General features: G+C 55.3%; 2 protein-coding genes across 2 annotated transcripts in view; one reads left to right on the forward strand and one right to left on the reverse strand.

The window, feature by feature from the left end:
- The window catches only part of mybbp1a (MYB binding protein (P160) 1a), a 98,380-nt gene extending 95,686 nt beyond the window's left edge, over positions 1-2,694 (reverse strand). Inside the window, exon 1 of the mRNA XM_072589331.1 lies at positions 2,486-2,694. Within this exon, the coding sequence (XP_072445432.1) occupies positions 2,486-2,656 (171 nt within the window). The 5' untranslated portion in view covers positions 2,657-2,694. The remainder of the gene's footprint in view (positions 1-2,485) is intronic.
- A 231-nt stretch (positions 2,695-2,925) lies between these two features.
- Positions 2,926-14,366, forward strand: part of eif4h (eukaryotic translation initiation factor 4h) — a 52,289-nt gene continuing 40,848 nt past the window's right edge. The window contains exon 1 of the mRNA XM_072589334.1: positions 2,926-3,001. Within this exon, the coding sequence (XP_072445435.1) occupies positions 2,937-3,001 (65 nt within the window). The 5' untranslated portion in view covers positions 2,926-2,936. The remainder of the gene's footprint in view (positions 3,002-14,366) is intronic.

The following is a 14,366-nucleotide window of genomic DNA, read 5'->3' on the forward strand; positions in this document are numbered from 1 at the left end:
CCCCACCCTCCTCTCCCCCCCCCCCCACCCCAACCCTCCTCTCCCCCCCCCCCACCCCCACCCTACCCTCTCCCCCCCCCCCACCCCACCCCGCCTCTCGCCCCCCCCCCACCCCACCCTCCTCTCCCCCCCCCCCACCCCACCCTCCTCTCCCCCCCCCCACCCCCACCCTCCTCTCCCCCCCCCCACCCCACCCTCCTCTCCCCCCCCCCCACCCCACCCTTTCCTCTCCCCCCCCCCCACCCCACCCTCCTCTCCCCCCCCCCACCCACCCTCCTCTCCCCCCCCCCCACCCCACCCTCCTCTCCCCCCCCCCCACCCACCCACCCCACCCTCCTCTCCCCCCCCCCACCCCACCCTCCTCTCCCCCCCCACCCCACCCCACCCTCCTCTCCCCCCCCCCACCCCACCCCACCCTCCTTTCCCCCCCCCCCACCCCACCCTCCTCTCCTCTCCCCCCCCCACCCCACCCTCCCCTCCTCTCCCCCCCCCCACCCTCCTCTCCTCTCCCCCCCCCCACCCTCCTCTCCACTCCCCCCCCCCCCCCCCACCCTCCTCCCCCCCCACCCCACCCACCCTCCTCCCCCCCCCCCACCCTCCTCTCCTCTCCCCCCCCCCCCCCCACCCCCCCTCCCCCCACCCTCCTCTCCCCCCCCCCCCCCACCCTCCTCTCCTCTCCCCCCCCCCACCCCACCCTCCTCTCCCCCCCCCCACCCCTCCTCTCCTCTCCCCCCCCCCCACCCCACCCTCCTCTCCCCCCCCCCCACCCTCCTCTCCTCTCCCCCCCCCCACCCCCACCCTCCTCTCCTCTCCCCCCCCCCCACCCCACCCTCCTCTCCCCCCCCCACCCTCCTCTCTCCTCTCCCCCCCCCCACCCCCACCCTCCTCTCCTCTCCCCCCCCCCCCACCCCACCCTCCTCTCCTCTCCCCCCCCCCCCCACCCCACCCTCCTCTCCTCTCCCCCCCCCCCACCCCACCCTCCTCTCCTCTCCCCCCCCCCACCCCACCCTCCTCTCCTCTCCCCCCCCCCCACCCCACCCTCCTCTCCCCCCCCCCACCCCACCCCACCCTCCTTTCCCCCCCCCCCACCCCACCCTCCTCTCCTCTCCCCCCCCCACCCCACCCTCCCCTCCTCTCCCCCCCCCACCCTCCTCTCCTCTTCTCCCCCCCCCCACCCTCCTCTCCACTCCCCCCCCCCCCCACCCCCACCCTCCTCCCCCCCCACCCCACCCTCCTCTCCCCCCCCCCACCCTCCTCTCCTCTCCCCCCCCCCCACCCCACCCTCCTCTCCTCTCCCCCCCCCCCCCCCACCCTCCTCTCCTCTCCCCCCCCCCCACCCCACCCTCCTCTCCCCCCCCCCACCCTCCTCTCCTCTCCCCCCCCCCACCCCACCCTCCTCTCCTCTCCCCCCCCCACCCCACCCTCTCCTCTCCCCCCCCCCCACCCTCCTCTCCTCTCCCCCCCCCCACCCCACCCTCCTCTCCTCTCCCCCCCCCCCCACCCCACCCTCCTCTCCCTCTCCCCCCCCCCCCACCCCACCCTCCTCTCCTCTCCCCCCCCCCACCCCACCCTCCTCTCCTCTCCCCCCCCCCACCCCACCCTCCTCTCCTCTCCCCCCCCCCCACCCCACCCTCCTCTCCTCTCCCCCCCCCCACCCCCACCCTCCTCTCCTCTCCCCCCCCCCCACCCCACCCTCCTCTCCTCTCCCCCCCCCCCACCCCACCCTCCTCTCCTCTCCCCCCCCCACCCCACCCTCCTCTCCTCTCCCCCCCCACCCCACCCTCCTCTCCTCTCCCCCCCCCCCACCCCACCCTCCTCTCCTCACCCCCCCCCCACCCCACCCTCCTCTCCTCTCCCCCCCCCCACCCACCCTCCTCTCCTCTCCCCCCCCCCACCCCACCCTCCTCTCCTCTCCCCACCCCACCCTCCTCTCCTCTCCCCTCCCCCCACCCCACCCCATGCTCCTCTCCTCCCCATCCCCCACCACCCAATGCTCCTCTCCTCTCCCCCCCATCCCCCACCACCCCACACTCCTCTCCTCTCCCCCCCATTCCCCCACCACCCAATGCTCCTCTCTCTCCCCCCCATCCCCCACCACCCACCACCCCATGCTCCTCTCCTCTCCCCCCCATCCCCCACCACCCATGCTCCCCTCCCCCCCCTTTCCCCTCCACCCATGCTCCCCTCCCCCCCCTTTCCCCTCCCCCCACTCAGACCTCCCAACGCCATCCACTTTCTACTCTCACCCTCATCCCTACCCCCCCCCCCCGGTGCAACTCCTCATCCCAGCCCCCTCCCCTGCACCTACTTCTTGTCATCCCTGCCCTTTCTCCCGGCCCCTTCACCTTTCCTCGTCCCTTCATCCCAGCCCCGACCGCTCACCTCTGTCCCCTTTCCCCTCATTCAACACCTTTCCTCCACCCCATATCCCTTCATTAATCCCTATCCACCCTTCCCCCCCAACACCTCTCCACCGTGCCCTCACCTTGCTCTCTGGTTTGCTGAGATAATGCAATAGACCCTCGATTCCTTGCAGCCGCAATTTTTGATTGACTTTTCCGATGTTCCAGAAGAAGTCGAGGAAGCGGCGGTTTTGCTGTAAAATGAGGGATTTCTGCGGCGCGGCCTCTCTGTCCATCTGACTGACTTCTGCCATGCTTTCTCGGGGTCCTCACACAGACAAGGTCATGACGCATGACTGTCTCTTTCTCCCTCCCTTATCTGCCTGAATATTGTTTGTGAAATTAGATGAGCTATCGATCAACAGTAATTTACCAAATTGGTTCAGTTGAGTTTGGAAACAACAGAATGTGATTGTACGGGGATGGTTATTTGGAATCGTCTCTGAGGGAGATTGCTGCCGGCACAGTTCTGGGACAGCCGCGGTTGCCATGGTGCCGGGGTCCTAGCGGCCGCGGTCTGTCTCGAGCGGGGACATGGCGGATTTCGACAGTTACGATGAGCGGCAGCAGCAGTACAGCAGCTTCGGGGGAGGCCGGGGGTAGGTACCGGGCCGCGGGGGGGAGAGAGGCAACACCGCACCGAGACCACTCTGAGCTCTGACCCATTTCACACCGACCCACACAACTCACCCCCCCCCACCCTTATACACCCCATCCCCCACCCCCACACACACACCACACCATCCCCCCAACACCCTGACCCCCCCCACACACACCACACCATCCCCCCAACACCCTGACCCCCCCACACACACACCACACCATCCCCCCAACACCCTGACCCCCCCCACACACACCACACCATCCCCCCCAACACCCTGACCCCCCACACACACACCACACCATCCCCCCAACACCCTGACCCCCCACACACACCACCCCATCCCCCCATACACACACCACACCATCCCCCCAACACCCTGACCCCCCCCCACACACACCCCGACCCCCCCACACACACACCACAACCATCCCCCCAACACCCTGACCCCCCACACACACACCACACCATCCCCCCAACACCCTGACCCCCCACACACACCACCCCATCCCCCCACACACACACCACACCATCCCCCCAACACCCCTGACCCCCCCCACACACACCACACCATCCCCACACCACCCTGACCCCCCCCCACACACACATACCACCCCGACCCCCCACACACACACCACCCCATCCCCATCCCCACACACAACACACCATCCCCACACCCACCCTGACCCCCCCCCCACACACACACACCACCCCATCCCCATCCCCACACACAACACACCATCCCCACACCACCCTGACCCCCCCCCCACACACACACACCACCCCATCCCCCCCACACACACCACCCCATCCTCCCACACACACACACACCCATCCCCATCCCCCCACACACACCCCCCCATCCCCCACACACACCCCCCCCATCCCCCCACACACACCACACCCCATCCCCCCACACACACACCACCCATCCCCATCCCCACACACACCACACCATCCCCACACCACCCCGACCCCCCACACACACCACCCCGACCCCCCACACACACCACCCCCGACCCCCCACACACACCACCCCGACCCCCCACACACCACCCCATCCCCCACACCACCCTGACACCCCCCCCCCACACACACATACCACCCCGACCCCCCCCACACACACACACCCCCATCCCCACACACACACACCCCCATCCCCACACACACACCACACCCCATCCCCCCACACACACACCACCCCATCCCCACACCACCCTGACCCCCCCACACACACACACCCCCATCCCCCCACACACACACCCCCCCCCATCCCCCCACACACACCACACCCCATCCCCCCACACACACACCACCCCATCCCCACACCACCCTGACCCCCCCCCCACACACACACCCATCCCCCCACACACACCACACCCCATCCCCCCACACACACACCACCCATCCCCACACCACCCTGACCACCCACACACACACCCCCCCATCCCCCCACACACAGACCACCCCATCCCCACACCACCCTGACCACCCACACACCCCCCCGATCCCCCCACACACACACACCACACCCCATCCCCCCACACACACCACACCCCATCCCCCCACACACACCACACCCCATCCCCCCACACACACCACACCCCATCCCCCCACACACACCACACCCCATCCCCCCACACACACCACACCCATCCCCCCACACACACCACACCCCATCCCCCCACACACACACCACCCCATCCCCCCACACACCACACCCCATCCCCCCACACACACACCACCCCATCCCCACACCACCCTGACCCCCCCACACACACACCACCCCATCCCCCCCACACACAACCCCATCCCCCCCACACACACCACCCCATCCCCCCCACACACACCACACCCCATCCCCCCACACACACCACACCCCATCCCCCCACACACACCACACCCCATCCCCCCACACACACCCACACCCCATCCCCCCACACACACCACACCCCATCCCCCCACACACACCACACCCCATCCCCCCCACAACACACCACACCCCATCCCCCCCACACACACACCACCCCATCCCCCCCACACACCACACCCCATCCCCCCACACACACACCACCCCATCCCCACACCACCCCATCCCCACACCACCCCTGACCCCACACACACACACCACCCTGACCCCCCCCCCACACCACCCTGACCCCGACCCCACACACACCACCCCATCCCCACACACACACCACCCCATCCCCACACCACCCTGAGCCCCCCCACACCACCCTGACCCCCCCCCCACACCACCCTGACCCCCCCCCCACACCACCCTGACCCCCCCCCCAACACCACCCTGACCCCCCCCCCCCACACCACCCTGACCCCCCCCCCACACCACCCTGACCCCCCCCCCACACCACCCTGACCCCCCCCACACCACCCTGACCTCCCCCCCCCCACCCCATGCTCCTCTCTTCTCCCCCCCCACCCCATGCTCCTCTCCTCCCACACACACATACCACCCCCAACACCCTGACCTCCCACACACACCACACCACCCACCCCCACACCACCCCCATCCCCCCCCACACACACCACCCCATCCCCACACCACCCTGACCCCCCCCACACCACCCTGACCCCCCACACACACATACCACCCCCAACACCCTGACCTCCCACACACACATACCACCCCCAACACCCTGACCTCCCACACACACCACACCACCCACCCCCACACCACCCCATCCCCCCCCACACACACCACCCCATCCCCACACCACATACCACCCCAACACCCTGACCCCCCCCCCCACACACACCACACCACCCCATCCCCCCACACCACCCCATCCCCCCACACCACCCCATCCCCCCCACACATTCCACCCCCAACACCCTGGTCCCCCACACACCACCCTGACCCCCGACACACACCATACCACCCACACACATACCACCCCCAACACCCCGATCCCCCCCCACACACCACCCTGATCCCCGACACACACCACACCACCCCCGCACACCACCCCGATTCCCTCTACACACACCACCACGACCCCACCACACACACACCCACACACACACACACACACACACACACACACACACACCCCTCCGGCCCCCTACACACACCACCCTAAACCACCCTCCCCTCCCCCCACACCACTCTGACCCCCCTACACACAACGCCCCACCCCCCCTCATATAAGCCTCCGACCCCCCCCCACCCACACCACTCAGACATCCCCACACACACCACCCCACCCTACACACCACCCCGACCACCCTGACCCCCCACCACACACCACACCGCCCCACCCCCCCGCACACCGCCCCAACCCCCCACCCCACGCACACCACCCCAACGCCTCCGGCCCCACCACACACCACACCGCCCCACGCCACACTGCCCCCCCCCACCACACGCCACACCGGCCCCCACCACAGGCCACACCGCCCCCCCCACCACACGCCACCCCGACCCCCTCCACACAGCGCCCTGACCCCCCCCACTCTCACAAACCCCACCCCCCCACACACACAAGCCTCTGACCCTCCCCCACCCACCCCCTCTTCCCTCACCCGCCCCCCCCTCTTCCCCCACCCGCCCCCCCCCCTCTTCCCCCACCCGCCCCCCCCCCTCTTCCCCCACCCACACCCCCCCTCTCTTCCCCCACCCACACCCCCCCCTCTCTTCCCCACCCACACCCCCCCCTCTCTTCCCCCACCCACATCCCCCCTCTCTTCCCCCACCCACATCCCCCCTCTCTTCCCCCACCCACACCCCCCCTCTCTTCCCCCACCCACACCCCCCCTCTCTTCCCCCACCCACACCCCCCCTCTCTTCCCCCACCCACACCCCCCCTCTCTTCCCCCACCCACACCCCCCCTCTCTTCCCCCACCCACACCCCCCCTCTCTTCCCCCACCCACACCCCCCCTCTCTTCCCCCACCCACACCCCCCCTCTCTTCCCCCACCCACACCCCCTCACCCCTGCCTCCCACCCACACCCCCTCACCCCTGCCTCCCACTCCCCACGCAAACCCTCACCTCCCCACCCCACCCGGCGCACCCACACCACCATATGCAACCCCACACATCCTGACCCCTCCCATACACACTCCGATCTCCCGAAGCGCACGCTGATCCCCCCACATACACACCTCTCCGATCCACCCCTTGACGCACACAAAAGCTAATCTACACCGACACACCACGCGAAACAAACACACATCCCAACACACCCTCACTCACTCCGACCGACCACACACAAACACACACACCGAACCCCACCACACCCCCGCTGCCCCCCCCCCGCCATGCACACCACCCCCCACCCCCCCCACGCACACCGCCCCAACCCCCCCAGCCCACCCTCCCACCCCCACGCACACCGCCCCAACCCCCCCAGCCCACCCTCCCACCCCCACGCACACCGCCCCAACCCCCCCCCCCCACACACAACACACACACACCACACCGCCCCACCACCACACACCACACCACCCACCCCCCACACACCACACCACCCCGACCCCCTCCACACAGCGCCCTGACCCCCCCACTCACACAAGCCTCTGACCCACTCCCATTTCCCCCACCCCCCTCTCCCCACCCACCCCCCCCTCTCTTCCCCCACCCACCCCCCCCTCTCTTCCCCCACCCACCCCCCCCTCTCTTCCCCCACCCACCCCCCCCTCTCTTCCCCCACCCACCCCCCCCTCTCTTCCCCCACCCACCCCCCCCCTCTCTTCCCCCACCCACCCCCCCCTCTTCCCCCACCCACCCCAACACACCCTCGCTCACTCCGACCGACCACACACAAACACACACACACCCAACCCCGCCACGCACACCCCCCCACCCCCCCTCACCCCCCCTCACCACCCCCCCCAACCCCCACCTCACCCCCCCCACCCCCACCCCCACCCCCTCACCCCTCCCACCCCCACCCCCACCCCCTCACCCCTCCCACCCCCACCCCCACCCCCTCACCCCCCCCCCCTCACCCCCCCCCCCTCACCACCCCACACCCAAACCCAAACCCTGCCTCCCCAATTGACACACTGAACTGAGAAAACGTTCTTCCCAATATAGCTGATTGCAATTAATTTGCAGTTGCCTGGAAACACTACAGTTTATCGCCTTGAGTTTGACTTTAGTGATGTAATATTATTCTCAGTCTCATAAACATCAAGGATTCCTAATTTCATGAATGACTGGAATTTGTCACCTCAGATCTTGCTGAAGTGCCATTTAGTAGCTCATTTGTGAAAGCACAGTTGCTAAACTGAATCCTTCTGATATCCTTTACCTGTTCAGACAATGGCATACAGTCATAGAGCTGTAGAACATGGAAATAGACCCTACGGTCCAACTCGTTCATGGGTAGATCTCTGTTGCTTTTATTGGGCAACTATAAAGCAGTCTTCCCACAACTGCTGAAATGTGAATTCCGTGGCAATTTTTATTTCTCTCAGAGCAATAATCAGATTGACTGTAAAATAGTTTGAAAATGTTGTGGTATTGTACACTTGACTATTGGGTAACATACACATTTCTCACTTTCCCCATTAACCCTTTGAGTCATATTGCATGGAAACAGACCCTTTGGTCTAACTCATCCGTACTGACCAGACATCCCAATCTGACCTAGTCCCATTTGCCAGCATTTGACCCAATGTTTCCACCATTTCCTCTGGCAGCTCGTTCGATAAACCCACCACCTTCTGTGGAAAAAGTTGCCCCTTTGGTCCTTTCTAAAACTTTCCCTCCTCACCTTAAACCTATGCCTTTTAATATTGTGCTCCCCACCCTAGGAAAAAGATCTTGGTTCTTCACCCTATACATCATCCCTCATGAATTTGTAAACATCTTTTATGTCACCTTTCAGTCTCCAATGCTCCAGGGAAAAATGCCCCAGCCTATACTTATAACTCAAACCCTCCAGTCCTGGCAACGTGCTTGGAAATCTTTTCTGCACCTTCTTAAGTTTTACAATATTCTCCCTACAGAAGGACGACTAGAATTATATGCAATATTCTCGCCAATGTTCTGTACAGCAGCAACATGATGTCCCAATACCTGTACTCAAAGTTTGGACCAATGAAGGCAAGCATGCCAAATGCTGCCTTCACAACCCTGTCTATGCACCTGCATCCTCAAGTCTCTACCATTCACTGTATAAGTCTCTGCACTGGTTTGCCTTACCAAAATGCAATACCTCACTTCATCTCAGTACGTTCTCTGTCCAGCCATTTTTTTTGGTCCATTTAGATATTGCCTAATTCTTCTAAACTGCTTAAAAAAAAGTGTCATTCCTCAAGATAATTCCTTCATCCATAGTCAGCCCAGTGAATCTTCTCTGATCAACTTCCAATGCAACTATATACTTATCCTTACTTGGATAAGGCGATTAAAAATTGTTCTCTACTTCAAGTGTAGTGACTAATGTGCTGCACAGTTGGAGCATTACTTCCATACTTGCGTACCCCATCCCCCTTGCATTATAGACCAACATTCTACTTATGTTCCTAATTACCTGCATGCTGGACCTCTGTAATTCCAACTTCCTGTGATTTATGTACAAGAACACCCAGCTCCCTCAGTAATATTTTGTAGCCTTCCTACAAAGTTGACGTATCTCATATTTCACATTAAACTCAAACTGCTAAATTTCTGCCTACACAGTTCACCTGACTATATCCATTTGCAGACTCTCTTGTGTAAAGCTGATACTGGAAATCTAAAATAAAATAAAGTGCTGGAGAAAATCAGGTCTGGCAACATCTGTGGAGAGATAAAGAGTTAACGTTATGAGTCCAGTATAGCTATTACTGTTTAAAGAAGAGACATATGGAGGAACGCTGCTTCATGTTTACTGTGTTAGTTGTATATGATAGAAATGACAAATAAAAGCTACTCTACGTATTGAATTTGAACCATTCACTCTGTTTCTCTCTCCACAGATGCTGCCAGATCCGCTGACTTTCTCCAGCACTTTGTTTTCACTGCATACTCATTACACTTCTCACAGTTTAATTTCATCCCTATCTTTGTATCAAAATTGACCGTAACACAGACTTTTCCTGCATTCTTGTCATTAACATAGATTGAAAGTATTAGACCTGAGCTCTGATTCCTGCAGCACGTTACTAATTATTGTTTGCCAACCTGAAAATAATCAGTTTATCCAGCCTCTGTTTCTTGCAATCATGCCAATATCATCACTGATATCATAAACTCTTGTCACATCTTTGATGTGGCACCTTATTGAATGCCTTTTGGAAATCCAAATACGCTACACATACTGATTTCTCCATCTACGCTGTTTATTACATCCTTAAGTGTCTGAAGGTGCACTCATTAAGTATATTTATGGTGGAAATAGCAAGATTCTTGTTAAGCTGAGGAATGAAAGGGTAGATGGTGCACTCATATTTTCATCCTGCCTCTTCCTTTCACACACTGATTGTCATTACTTGCATTGTATCCTGTACAATTGCCTTTCCTTTTCTGTTAACTTTTCAAATTTCTGTCATGGAAACCCCCCTCCAGCTGTAAACCTATTTAGTTTAAAACCCTCTCTACTGTCTTAGTTATGGCTTGTCAGCACACTGGTCCCAGTGCTGATCAGTAAATGTCTCTTTTCCCTATTACTGGGTGGGTGTCCCATGAATCAAAGTGCATTTCTCTCTCTCTCAATCTTTGAGCCACATGTTCGATTCCCTGATTTTATCCATTCTGTGGTAATTTGCTTGGTGCACAAGGTACACAGCTTGAGTTCTATTCTTTCCCCAATGTCCTCAATTATAAACTGGAAACAGTGAATTACAGGTAGAATTTTTTGCATAAAGTATTTCCTGGGAATTTTCTAAAGTGTGTGTCTGTTTTTATCCAGCATTCCAAAAATGACATTAGGCAGACTTGAAAAAAGGTGATTCGATCAGGATTATTCACCATTTCAGAAAAAGTAGTTGTCATTCCTATCTGTTTGAGAGGGGCTAGGAATTCCATAATAAGTAACTCAACATGACTTTTCAAAGCCTGCTCACTTCACAAGACACAGGTCAGGAGTCTGATGGAATATTCTCTCCACTTGCCTGGGTGATTGCAGCTTGAAAAACCCTGGAGAAGTGCAAAACCAGTCTGGTTGGCATTACATGCACCCTTTTACTCCCCTCAACACTGATGTATACTGGCTGCAGTCATATCATCTACAAGATGCACTGCAGTAATTAATTAAAGCTGTTTTCCTAACACCTTTCAAAACTCTGACCTCTACCATATAGAAGTGTAAGGGCAAGCAGATATATGGGAACAACAAAACTTACAAGTTCTCCAACCACTCACCATCCCAACTTGGAACTGTATCAACATTCTGTTAATGTCATTGGATCAAAATCCCAGAATCCCTTCCTAACAGCACTATGGGTTTATCTACACCTGAAGAACTGCAATGATTCAAGAAAACAGCTCATCATCAATTTCGTCTGAATGCAAAATATTTTTCTCCTTTCAGCAGTATCAATTTTTTGTTTTGCTGAGAAATTTTCTTTTCTAGATCTCAATCAAAATGCAATTGTCTAATTAATTTGCCATTGGAAATTTTCACTTCAGCCATCTTCAATTTCACTCCTGGCAAGGAGTTTCAACTGCTATATCAGCATAATGTTGAAAAGGAGTTTTGCACACAGTTTCTCATTTTCAGATCAGAAAGAATTATACAATATTTAAGTCTGAGCAATTTATTTCCTTCAGTTAATATTATTTTTAAAAATAAATTCTGAGTAGTAGAAATGATGTGAGCAGTTTTGTATTTACAGTTTTTTCCTAAACTTGTTGAATGGAATCAATAACCCCACTTTTTTTAAGCCACGGCATTCATATTATCCCAAAGAAGTTAATGGAAAAGTTGGAATATTTAAGCAGAATCTTTACTTAGTTTTTCTCCATCAACTGCTATCTTCTCATTTGCCATTGATATAGATGTTGCAGCTGTGAGGTAAGATTAGCTTTGTGAACCAATATTTAAGTGTTCTCATGAGCATTCCCTCAGTTTTGCAAGTCAATGATTCATGTACTTAGAAAGGAGCACTGTTGCTATAACATTTGATTCATGTTTTTATTGACAGTTTAACAGTGATTGGATTTTGAAAGAAGTTTTGGTTAATTGGCTGGGCTTTGCAAGAATTGTGTCCTGTTGTCAATTGGCATCCGTATTCAATTATTTGTCTTTAAAGTGAGGCTAGTCTCAGTTGTCCTTTGCCTTTGTGAGTGGCTGAAGTGACTAGAGTAACGTGTATATGAGTACCATCTTAATAAATGGGAATGAGACACAGCACGACCAAATGGGAATAAATTCTCGAGGCCAGAGAGTTTAACATGAGCATCATAAAAAAAATTAAAGTTTCTAACATAGAAATTGAATCATTGTATTCAAATAAAATGGTTTCATATTTTAGGAGCTGTGCGTCTGTAAACATTTAGACCAGTTTGGATGAACTAAGATGGATGGTTATATTCTAGGAAAAGTTAGCTTTCATAATTTTGAATTGTTGGCAATACATTGGTAAAATAATATCAATTTCTTATAAATTTAGAACCAGAGAACTGATGGTGTTTTTTCTTCTCATTATCTTTTATGCATAGTGAAGGTGACTTAAGATTTGATATCAAAATGCATTTGAATTAATGGGGAAGAGAAATTGTCTAGTGGATAATTCAAAAACAAAAAAAACTGTCAAAATCTTGGTATTGATTCAGTGAGTCTTCAAATGTTAATTAGCACCTGAAGGCTTGTTAAGTGCATGGAGGATTCATGAGAAAGACACTGACAGATTCATAAATTAAAATGAGATCTGAGTGATGTGATTTGTTTTAACTGGTTTATTCTATCTTGAATTATGTGGGAAATAACACATTTTGCAAGAAATTTTATGAACTTGATCATAAAAGTCAGAATTTCGTTAATAGTTGGTAGGTTCCAGAAGCAGTGTGGGGGTTGTTGAATTGTAGTTGTTAATAACATTGACTCTTTTAGTGATCAGTTCTGTTGTTGAGGTGCAGCTCAATTAGTTTGCTTTTCATCAGTTTAATTTGTGGATCTCAAAGTAATTGATTGCTACTTTTGCTAGCACAGTATGTCATCTTAATTATGCTGATCTTTTTCCCACAGTCCACAATTTTATTTAATGTCTAATCCATTGCATTGTATTTGGTCCAATTTGCTGGCTATCTTGAATTCATTCAAGACAATTATAGTACTTGTTGAAAGTATGAAGCTTGTGATTCAATTTGTTTACCATTCAGTCCTCTTAGGTCCTGTGAGTAATGAAGCAAAGATTCCAAATCGGTGCTTTTGTGTTGAGCTGATCAATGCGACAAAGTGAAGAGTCCATTGGTTGGGCATGCAGTGGGTTGGGAGTTGGGAGGCATTGGGAGGTCTTGGCTGGGCAGGGGTGCAGGTATGGTGTACCTGTCCCAGATTGCAGATAAAAATTAGAAATTTCAGACACGACCCAAGTAGCTGGAACCTTGAGATTGTTACTGTAAATGCAAAGCTTGGAAATAATGATGTTAATGGAGTCTACCTGTAGTCATTGACCAAAATGACAAAAATAGAACCTCAACTCAATAAATCATGTGTCCATGCATTATGTCAATACTGTAATGCCATTTCAAATGTACGGCGTTGCTCAGTAAAATCGTTTAGTTTAGCACACTGTCGTGCTTGAGCTTAGGTTTATTCTAGGCATGTTCCATATAGCACAAAACTGTCTAATTTCTCAGAATTGCTGTTGTTAGTTGTAATTCATCATTGTACATAGTATTCTGAATACACTATTCATCTCTATCAAAGTGAGAGACTAACAAGCAGACTATTAAACAGAAATATAAAATGTACATAATACATTTTAAAAACTTTCTCAGTTAAATGGTATTCTACTTCATCCAAATTAACAAGTTAATTTTTGCATGAATAACATTTCCCTTTAGCTCAAGATCTCTACACAAGTTTGATCTATTTGTGACCAGATAATTCTGCAGAAGTTTTGCTTGACATTTAGATGTTTTTCTGCTTGATATAAATATGAATTATTAATTAGATAAAATAAATAATATATGATTAGATTAGATTACATGTTACTTCTGTGCATTGTGTAAGAATGGGGAAATGATTAAGCCAGATATTCTGTTAAAGCAATTATTTTTCAATGAGTTTGTCAATGTACTGTACATTTTAAGCCTGAAAGTTTAGTTTGTTTTGGACCCAGATGAAATGATCCAGATGCTGCCATAGCAGTTCTTGCCACGAATGAAGCCTATGAAATGGATTAAGTGGCTCCTGTACTGCACCTAGCTCATCCTCTTGAAATTGCTGCCCTGTCAGGGTGGCTGT

Source organism: Chiloscyllium punctatum, chromosome 19 (assembly GCF_047496795.1).
Source record: "Chiloscyllium punctatum isolate Juve2018m chromosome 19, sChiPun1.3, whole genome shotgun sequence".
Taxonomy (NCBI): domain Eukaryota; kingdom Metazoa; phylum Chordata; class Chondrichthyes; order Orectolobiformes; family Hemiscylliidae; genus Chiloscyllium; species Chiloscyllium punctatum.